The 10,160-nt window shown below is 41.1% G+C and overlaps 1 protein-coding gene across 1 annotated transcript in view; it reads right to left on the bottom strand.

Annotated features, from left to right (window-relative positions):
* Positions 1-108: 108 nt before the first annotated feature.
* Positions 109-10,160, bottom strand: part of LOC140940161 (anoctamin-4-like) — an 11,069-nt gene continuing 1,017 nt past the window's right edge. Inside the window, exons 2-8 of the mRNA XM_073389063.1 lie at positions 7,766-7,861; positions 6,020-7,120; positions 5,328-5,665; positions 3,780-3,907; positions 2,863-3,271; positions 2,345-2,607; positions 109-1,905 (exon numbers count right to left, since the gene is read on the bottom strand). Coding sequence (XP_073245164.1) covers positions 2,349-2,607; positions 2,863-3,271; positions 3,780-3,907; positions 5,328-5,665; positions 6,020-7,120; positions 7,766-7,861 — 2,331 coding nt within the window. The 3' untranslated portion in view covers positions 109-1,905; positions 2,345-2,348. The remainder of the gene's footprint in view (positions 1,906-2,344; positions 2,608-2,862; positions 3,272-3,779; positions 3,908-5,327; positions 5,666-6,019; positions 7,121-7,765; positions 7,862-10,160) is intronic.

Below are 10,160 nucleotides of genomic sequence, written 5' to 3'. Positions count from 1 at the left end.
TGTGATTACGGCCTCAAAGGAGAAAGAGAAAACGTTTCGTTCGTTCCTAAGTTAACTCATATCCTTTCCAGTCGGGTGCATAAGGGGACCCAAGGCGTGACAAAAGACTTTCGGAAACGCTAGGATGATTCATTTCAAATACATCTGAAACTATCCATAACAGGTTTTATCAGCAGTTTACAAATTTCAAGCTAAAATTTGAGGATTCCACAAACCAGCATTATTCAGTCACAGGCAGCAAGGTATACATTATATAAGCCATACAGCGAGATGAGCTTATTGTATCTGTATTGAACGAGAACTAGAAAACTAATTAAGTAATGTAATGGAAACTGCCATAACGACAGCGCTTATTCACAATTCAGGGGCACCCAACGTCAATTTTCGGAAAATATCTGTTCGGAAGACGATTTGAGATCTAGAATTTTCGGAACATTTGTTGTAAAATTTCTGGCTTGCCTGCCTCTCCTAGGATTTTCGAACATCTAAAAAATGGTATAATTACCCATTTTTAACAGATTTTTACCCTAAAAAGGTCACCTAGAATTTTCAGGAGCCTTTTTTCTGGCTGACATTTTCGAAAAGGTAAGTTTTGATCCCTATAATTTTCGAATCACTAGACTTTCAGCTAGGAAATCCGAACAGATAAAAATTTTTAGGGGATATAAAATATATGCCTTTATCTACCGTTTAAAGACTAAAATACGTTTAACAATGCTATGTTTAACTGGTTTTGAACTATATTCTCGTTGGGTTCCCCTGACGATTATCTCCACGCTTCTCAAAAAAACTTTATAGAAGAATTATTTCCTACAACCACGTGAGTTGCGTATTCAACAATTATATGAGGTTATGAGAAGATCAAACCTGATTATCGCACTAAACAGGCCCGCAGCTAGGCAATAACGCAGCTCTGCGGCCTTTGTTTGTTTTTTTTCCTTGTCTACCCCCCCTTCCCCTCTCCCCTGGTTGGTTGGCTATGAATAAAACCCTCATCAAAAAAACTCAGTCACGTTTGACGTTTAAAAAACTCCGCAACTGTTATAACACCTTCGTTCAGGTAAATGTATAATAAGATGTGACTAAATAGAAAGTTTAAAGAGGTAAGGTAAAGCGACCAAAGGAATGAAATGATGGTCTCTGTTTACATATCGTCTAATATAGTTGACTCCCGATAACTCGAACCCTCGCTAACTCGAGCCTCGCGCTAACTCGGAGTAACTTTTGTTTCCCTTCAGATAGATAAATTTACCCTCGATAACTCGAACCATTCTTTAAGCGCCTGACAAGTCGGGAAAAAAAGTGTACCGCAGGCCGAAACATTGAAATTATTTTAACAACCACATAGTCTTTGTCTTTACTTTTTGTCAGTCCAGTTTAATTTCTGTGTCCAGTGTTGCGTATTTATCAAGCTTTGAAGTGTGCATGTTACTTGCATTCATTTTCATCCCATTTTCTTATTTCCGGTATTTGCTTCGAACTTCCGATAACTGGAACTTACGCTAGCTCGAACTTTTTTCAATTTCCTAATTGGTTCGAGTTATCGGGAGTCGACTGTAGATTTAGAATGCACACCTACATAAGACAAGAAACATTGTGTGAATTCAAGAGTGAGTTTGTCCCTATGACGACATCTAATGACAGGCAGGGTGTTTGAAAACAAGAGTAAACCAATAAGGAGCTTCATTTTGATCTGATTGAGACTCCAAACTAAAGATTATTTATTACAGCCCTTTTGAATACATCTTTCAGAGAATTAACCACAACCAGGCCAATTATGTCACATATAATATATATCAACAAATAGTACATACTAACTAAACAGGAAATGTTACTTTGGGAGCGTTGCTATTGCATAATTCATTGTTCACTGTAGACATCCAATCCGTTTTCACCTTGCAACGGCTGTAGAGAAAATAAAGCTTTTTCAATGAGAAGAATTTTTGTACTAAAAAAAAACTAACCTGCAAATAAGACCGGGCTGACCTACTCTCGGTTGCTTTTCCCGCGTTCTCGGCCCCTTTTATATGGACAAAGCCTGTCCCAGGTAGAAGGGCTACCCTCCCCTCCCAGCCGGCGAGTCAACCTTGGGGGCCAGGGCGGCTCTGGTAGACGGGTGACCCTCCCCCTCCAGGACAACTTTTCTCCATGTAAACGGTCATAAAACCCGGCTCAAACGTTGCATTACACATGAGCCCAATGTCATGCAATTGAGATAAAACAATAGATTTCCCTCATTAGCATTACATTTCGGCACAAGTGCAATGCGACTTCTAAACCGAGCCTAAGGTTAAAAAGCGTAAAATAAAATAATAGTAAAAAAAATTAATAATTAAGAGCTAACCTCACTAGGCGACCACTGCTAAATCTCCATCGTCAATATCTTCGACTCCTCGCTGTTGAAGGGATTCCTTAGCCAAAAACTCCTCGCGTTTTATCTTCAGCTCTAGTAGTTTTGGTCGGTCAGGTACAAGCCACGCAACAAACTTGGTGCAAGCGTACACGACGTACTGGAAAACAAAGACGAATGCCAGCCTGGCGGCAATCACGTGCCAGTACTGTTTCGTCACGGTATATGGAGCATGTGGCTCGTGGTAACCCGGATATCTACAAAAAAAATACGCACACACACACACACACAAGTGAGCAACGTTGAAAATCCAAACGATGTAAACAAAATTTGTTATTGTAATCTCAAAATTAGCTAACCCTCATTCCATTTGAATAATCCCTGTTTTACTGTAAAATATGAACTTGACGGATGGGAAGCCTCGAAATGTCTTTTCACGATGGATGATAAAGCCAAGTAACTCACCCACCGACAGAATACAACAGAATCAAGAGAACCCTTCTAATGCCTACCTACAAAAATCCATGGTGTAGTTTAGTTCTTGGTAAGCGTACTTATCGTCGGGTTCTCCTGTCAAATTCAGTGTATCCCAGTCTGATACATTGAAGTAAGACAAGCTATTGTTCACGTAACCGGCGAGTGTACCGTCTGCACTGTACGAGTTGCGGTAAACCAGTCTAGGAATGAATTCAGATGTGAACGCGAGCACAAATGCGTTCACTAAGACAGACAGGTTTGCAATGCCCTCCATGATTCGGTACCAGGCTCCAATGTCTTGAGCTCGGTCCGCAATCGGTCGTCGAAACTGGCAGACAAAATTGACGGCGTCCACACGCAGCTCTATAGCACAGTTTAATAAGGCAAAGAGCGGAGCGAGAGGGAATGCTGCGACAAACATGGTCACAAAACCAAACTGTAACACTGAAAGAAAAAAAATAACGTGGTCAACAATTTAAAACAGAAGCGCGAATTGACCGGGGAATGATTTTACAATCAATGGTGCACAGAATGTTGCATCACACACCATAAAAACCTACCTGTCATTATAAATTTAAGAAGAAACAGTCTTAACTCTTCGTTAAGCGGGTATATTCGGCCATCTACTCCTCATTAAGACGAGATCTCAACACCTATTTCACAAGCGCATTTGCTATGATGACGCTTAAGGAGTCCAGACATAGTTACTCAGTATTAAATTGGTAAGTTAAGGTAAGAGACAAATCAACAAAAAGCAAAACCGAATTCTAAATTTTAGCGTTGTTTGCATCATAAAGATCATCATTTTTATCATTAATTACCCAATACTGATCATCATCATCACCATCATCATCGTCAACGTCATATCAACGTCATCGTCATCATCAACGCCATTATCATCATTATTATTACTATTACTTGCACATATCTATCAGTCCTGATGCGCACTTACCGACTTCCAAATATTCCCAAAACATATAATGTTCCGGTAAAGGGCTCAATTTGTAGTCTTGCTCCCACTGAGGAATATCCGAACTTTCCTTTGCTGCTTGACGCATCTTCCACCACTTCATTAAACCACTTGATAAAACAATGAAACACAAAAACAAATTTCCCTGCGAGTAAGTGAACATGTTCAAGAGAAAAGTTGGGGAGGCAATCGAAATATTTTGTCGGGCTCCAACATTGAACAAAGACGCTGGTTACGAGCTCCCCGTGATCTATCGAGACGTTCTGTCACGTGATTCATAGTCTAATCACGTGACAAAACGCCCAAATCCATCACTTGATAAAGTTTCCGCGAGGGAATCGAAAGCTTGTGTGTTAGTTTTTTCGTATCCTGTAAATTGAATCATCGTTTATTGTATCACTACGACAGGATTAAGTAAACTAACTATCTTTTCGCTAAGTATGTGAACATGTTTTTGTTACTTAGCAATTGTAAAACTTCTGGATGTTTACAAACGCCAATACCTTATGGCTGTTAACCAACACCGTCACCCAACACTAAAAAAATCCCGGGATATTTTATTGATCAGGAAACCCTAAGGCCGAACGGTTCGTAAAATACTAGAAGTTCCAAAGGATATTGAACCCTGGCAGTAAAAAAGAGCTAAAGAAAAAGATGGTGTTACGCTCGTGACATGCTGATTATTCGCCTCCCACATTCAAAATATTTCTGTAATTCATACAGGTCATGCACTCTCCATTACGGCCTCTCTGCAGCTCAGTGAATTGAGCGCCTGTCCAGTGTTCGGAAGGTCACAGGTTCGAATCCTGTTAAGGACTCTTTGCCCCACGCCTCTCAACCTTTACATTCACTATCTTTTTTTGTTTTATTGAGAAACAAACCAATTACTATTTTTCAATTGTTATAGGTTTTGAAGGAACATATTACTGTCTTATCACAAGAAAAATCTTAGGCCAAGTTCAAGCGTTGATCTTTTCATGTACCGAGCCTAATACCTATTTAGGTCGACGCAAACAAATGATACAAGTTCGACGGTTGATTCAGACATCGAACTGTATTAGTCGGACCTAATTCATTTACACGATGCCCAATGGTTTAAAAACTTACAAGAGAAATTAAATTTTAGTAATTTATGCTTAAGGTTCGGCACACGAAGTCGCTTCACAGTCGAAATTCCCATGTGGGCCATTCGATCTTAATTCATCTGTCGACCCAAATTAGACATCTCGGATTTAATCGATTCAAACGTCGATCTCTTCATGTACTTAATTGGAGGGATTAGGTTCGGTACATGAAAAGATCGACGTTTGAACTGGGCCTTACGCTCCTCAACACGGAATGTTTTTAGCGCAAAAAGGTGGAAATATTTTATGTTCCTTAAAGAAACAAGACCTCTGACTTTTTTAAGTTTGAAGACCCGGTTAGCCCTCTCGCACTACTATTGCGAACATATTGTTAAGGTCGTCAAAGGTCTCCTCACGTACTTCATATCTGACCTGTGATTAAAGCCTGTAGTATTCTTATACTCACGGTATGGCTGTTTCAGTAATATTGCCAATAATCTGTTGACCGACCATGATGATCACCAGTTGAATGCACAAGTCCAACAGACACCCCCCTACACCACACCCATCCAACCGGTTTCCATCCCTGCCTCCTATTCTGCGGTAGTTACCGGGTGTGCCGATCACCAGGTTCAACTTGAAGAAAGCAATGTAAAATATGGACGAATAGGTGTTGACAAACTGGAATAGAAACATCTTGTAGGTGAAGCTGTCTTTGTAGTCCGTTTCGGTGCGAGGGTTCTCCCAGTTCGTCAGCCAGAGGGCTAGACGTTCGTAGAAAAACTTCAAAAGATTAATGCAGACCTGAAGAAGGACAGAGAGAAAAAAGAGAATGAGAATGGGAGAGAAATGCATAAAAAAGTATATATTCAAGTGAACGCGCAGAAGTCTCGACTAGTTCATTCAATAAAATATTACTAAAATTAATTTCACAAAAAATGTACAAAATCTTTTAAAACATGGCGACGATTTGACTTTCTCGGAAGTCAAAAACAAAACTTAAAAACAATAACAAAACAAAACAAAACGAAAATCAAAGGCAGCAATCCATGGCTGGGTGGCATGCAAATCCTTTTAATTTTCAGTGGCGATAGCGACTCCTTAACTTGAGGTAAAGCCTGAATCTATATAACTTTAACAAAACAAAGTCATTCATACCAAGTTCAACAAGGCCGCTGTGACACTTGTAAGAATCTTAGCATTTCTTCGTGCCCTCGCGTCAGAGCTCGCCACTAGAGAGCCATAAACCGAAGCCCGGTAGGCTACCACACCAATAACAGCTGCTATCACAAGAAAAATCATGAAGGAAATGGCACTTCCTATTCCTGCAAACCTCTGGTAACGGGTCATCTTGGGGATGTATGGAACCACCTTGCCAGTGATTGGGTCTTTTTTCCACGTGGGTGCTGTTGCAACAAACTCAGGGCGGAATTGTTCCTCGAGGTCTTCAAAATGCATCATGTGCCAGTGGTAGGCAAGAATGGCTTGCCTTCTCTTCCAGAACTCTAGAAACAGAGTAGCCCAAACAGACATAAAAATGGCAAAAACCACAGTGGTGTCGTTGTCGAAAGCATGGGCAACTATTGCGTAATAACAGCTGGAGGTGAGGCTCCAGTACGCACACTGAGTGTCACACAACGGGCACATGTAAAATAGCCTTTCGTTAGTCTTGTTGCAGACGTCTTCGACCGGCGGAAAACTTTCCGCTTTGATGATGCCGTACAGGAAGACAATGAGGCCAAAGATGGCGGCAGGCAAAAGCATCGCGGTGTAGAAACCCAGCCAGGAGAAGTACAACCCAATTTCCGTGCCGAAGTAATCCTTGATAGCGTCGTAGGGCTGAAACTTGAACCATCGACCAAACCGCGCCCATTCCCGCCTCAAGCGCTGCCTGTTATTCGTAGGTCGTTCGCCCTCGGGACATTCCTCGGAACCGGGATGGAGGGGGTAGGCCGCAACATAGCAACCCTCGTGTAGAAGCTTTTTGATTCCAACATCATATCTCTCATCTCCAAATCGAACCTGACTGCAGATCTGCTGCACCAGGCGGCTGCGTTCCGGGCGACTAAAGAACGTATCTTTGTTCTCGTGTCCCACGTACATTTCCAAGCGCTCGTGTTTGTAATATCCCATGAAATAATTTCGTTTACTACCGATACTGGAGTCGTGAATCTCGAAAGGGTTGTTACGGTTGATCATGTCGCGAATGTCTCTACCAACATGCCTTTCATACCAGGTTTTTGACTGGATGTCGCTTTCCTGAAAAACCAAACAAAAAAAAAACTCTCATGTCGTTTCTAGTCACACCATGTAACTTATTGGAAATACTCATCAACGCCCGAAAACTTAAGGGGTCTTAATAGCTCATGCACACGAGTCCTAAGGCAGAAGCCATGGTTTGCTAATCCCCTTGAGGCCCTGAAATGTTTCTCGAGCTTAATTGCAATTGCTTAAATTGTGATTACAACTGCAATGGTCCTTTTCATTATTACTATCTTTCAGATACGTAAACTGCTGCTTGTAAGCACCCCCCCCCCCCTCCCCCCTTACCCCTAAGTTATAGGCCCATCTAATTGTGAACCAAAACAAATTCATCCCATAAAAAGCCCCCCTCCCCGGATATAAGCCCCCTCTAGCTTGTACTGAAATGAATCCGATTTTTTATTAGGTTTTAAAGCTCAATTGAAAAGCAAAACATATTTTGATCAGTATTATTTTGATTAGCTTGTTTTGAAGCGCTTATACTATTCCGATTATAAGTCACACACCCCACCCCCGCCCCCCCCCCCTCCTCCCCCAGATATAAGCTTCTCCCCGTTGATAAGGCTTCCTACTGAACCCCAAATGAAGATATAAAAGCAGTAAGCAGCTGTTTACGGTAACGTGAGCTTATATAAATTGTACCTTGATTGGCATTTGCATCATCATATCCTCTGCTGTCCTTGACAGTGTCTCCCAAGGAGCATGGATTTTTAGAAAATGGGTCTCCACTTTGTCATCCTTAGTAAAAAAAAAAAGGAGAGAGAGAGAAAAGAAAAAGAAAAAACGTACAAAATCAGTCTGAAATGAAAACCTTCATTTTAAAAGAGCTTTGTCATAGCGAGAATATTGCCTTTTAAGGTCAATTCTGTGCTTAAACCATTACTTAGTGCCTTTACCCATGTACAAAATGCTCCTGTGTAGGGTCCTGTAGGGTTACGAAGAAAAATAAAACAACGTCTATGTACAGGCTAATGTAACAAGTGGTCAGTATAAAACATGGACTGCGGACTGCGGACTACGGACTGCGGACTGGGTGTAAAACACGGACAAGGTATAAAACGCGGACTACGGACTATTATATAAAAACAGCTTTAGGCTTTAGGCTGAGCACGAAACTCGGAGTAACAGAGAATTTTGTCTCTTCGTTATATCTTCTTATTCAAAGCTCTACACTTAAATAGTGTATTGAGCACTGTTTAACGGCTTTAGCCACTTTATTACACGTAAAAACAGCTTTAGAAAGGTAAAACTGAGAGAAACGGATAGCAGACTAGCATAAAACAGTAGTCACAGCTCCTTGCCTCCCACACAAACATTCCTTTAGCTGGTCACGCAGTCACGTCAGCGTCATGTGGAGAGGGAAAGCATAGTGCATGGACAAGGAAGGTTATGCCGCTACTCAAGACTTAACTGAAATTAAATTCTCAAGTTTATAAAAAGAAGGAGTTAGAAGATAATCCAATTTATAGTTTTAAACCAATAAGAAACACTGAATTAAAAAAATAATGCCACTATTCCGTTTCAAATTAAACCTTGGGAATATGAGAAAATGAAGAACTCAGACGGGAAGGTCAATAAAGAGGCATTCCGCGATGTAAAAAAGCAGTATTTAGGTGGGAGGGATTACTGACCTATACGTGAATAATGACCGAAACGAATCATCCAACATGATTTTAAACCCTGCTCATGACCCTTGGAGGGGGGTACTCCTGAGAATTCTTGGTGGGGGTGTGCCGCCCGGTTCTTTAAATCCTGATCCTATTTCAGACCAAAAAAAGTCATTTTCCATACCCGTTTGCAGACCAGGTCTCTAAATAAAATACCCTGTTTCAGCCGGCTGGCCTTATTTAGCCTGTTCCAGGCTCTCAGATACTTGCGGAGACTCTCCAGTTTCCTCCCGTTTTATTTTCGTGTTCGCGCTTTCTCAATTAGGAGGACCCAACAATCTCGCAGCCTGAACATGAACAGGCTAGGCCTGATTAGGCAGAAATTATATCATCATTACCAGATTAGAGCGCAAACAAAAAAAATTCTTCAAATGCATTTCGAATATTTCATATTTCTATTTCGTTCTTATTCATTTGGAATTGAAACGATAAATACGTTCATACTGATGTACCTCCTGTAGTTTTCTCGAAACCCATACCCGATTCCAGTGTTTTCAGATCAAAAAGACCCAAAAACCCTACACTTCGGGGTACACATACCTATATGACTTATATAAGGGAGTACCCACTACCAGGGTCCTAACCCCTTTCATGATTGTTAAAGACCTAGACCAGGTCTTAAAAACGGGTGTAGAAAATAGCGATTTTGACGTCAGGCTCATGATTCAGAGAACCGGGCAGCACACCTCCACCAAGAATTTCTAGGAGTATTTAAAACTTAAACCCACGTGACTTACTATTTAGCGATCTTCTGACCTTATTATTTTTACCTTACCTAGAACAATTAGCACCGTTTTTACCAACATAGTCCGTAGTCCGTATTTTATACCCAGTCTGCAGTCCGCAGTCCGCGTTTTATACCCAGTCCATATTTTCCAGTCCACGTTTTATACCTACTCGGTATTTTACACCCAGTCCGCAGTCCGTAGTCCGCATTCCGCGGTCCATATTTTATTCTGACCATGTTACGACTACATATGATAATCTATGAGCGGCCTGGCATCATGAGCATCATAGACACCCTCGAGAAGGAAAAAAATGCCCGCAACTGAGCTGGCCGCTTGCAGGAATGCTTCTTCTACGTTAAGATTTGAACGAGGTTTATACGGAAGACCAGAAGTGGTGTGACTGCTTACGAGAGCGTCCAAAACAGAAAGATTGCGTGACACATCACTCCTGCATAAGATATGCTCAGACGGCTGGCCAAGATACGTATTATAACAAACATCGATTGATCAAGCGAATCGGTTAATATTAGAAACAAGAAAATACGAGAGTTTTATGTGAAAAAAACAAAAAACAAAAATAAAACCAAAAAAACAATTTAGCGGCGTAAGGAGAGCCTGGAGACACATTTTAGCAAGACAGAG

The sequence above is a fragment of the Porites lutea genome, chromosome 6, assembly GCF_958299795.1.
Source record: "Porites lutea chromosome 6, jaPorLute2.1, whole genome shotgun sequence".
Lineage (NCBI taxonomy): Eukaryota > Metazoa > Cnidaria > Anthozoa > Scleractinia > Poritidae > Porites > Porites lutea.
Note: the sequence above shows the minus strand (reverse complement) of the source record. Positions and strands in the feature narration are given on the sequence as shown.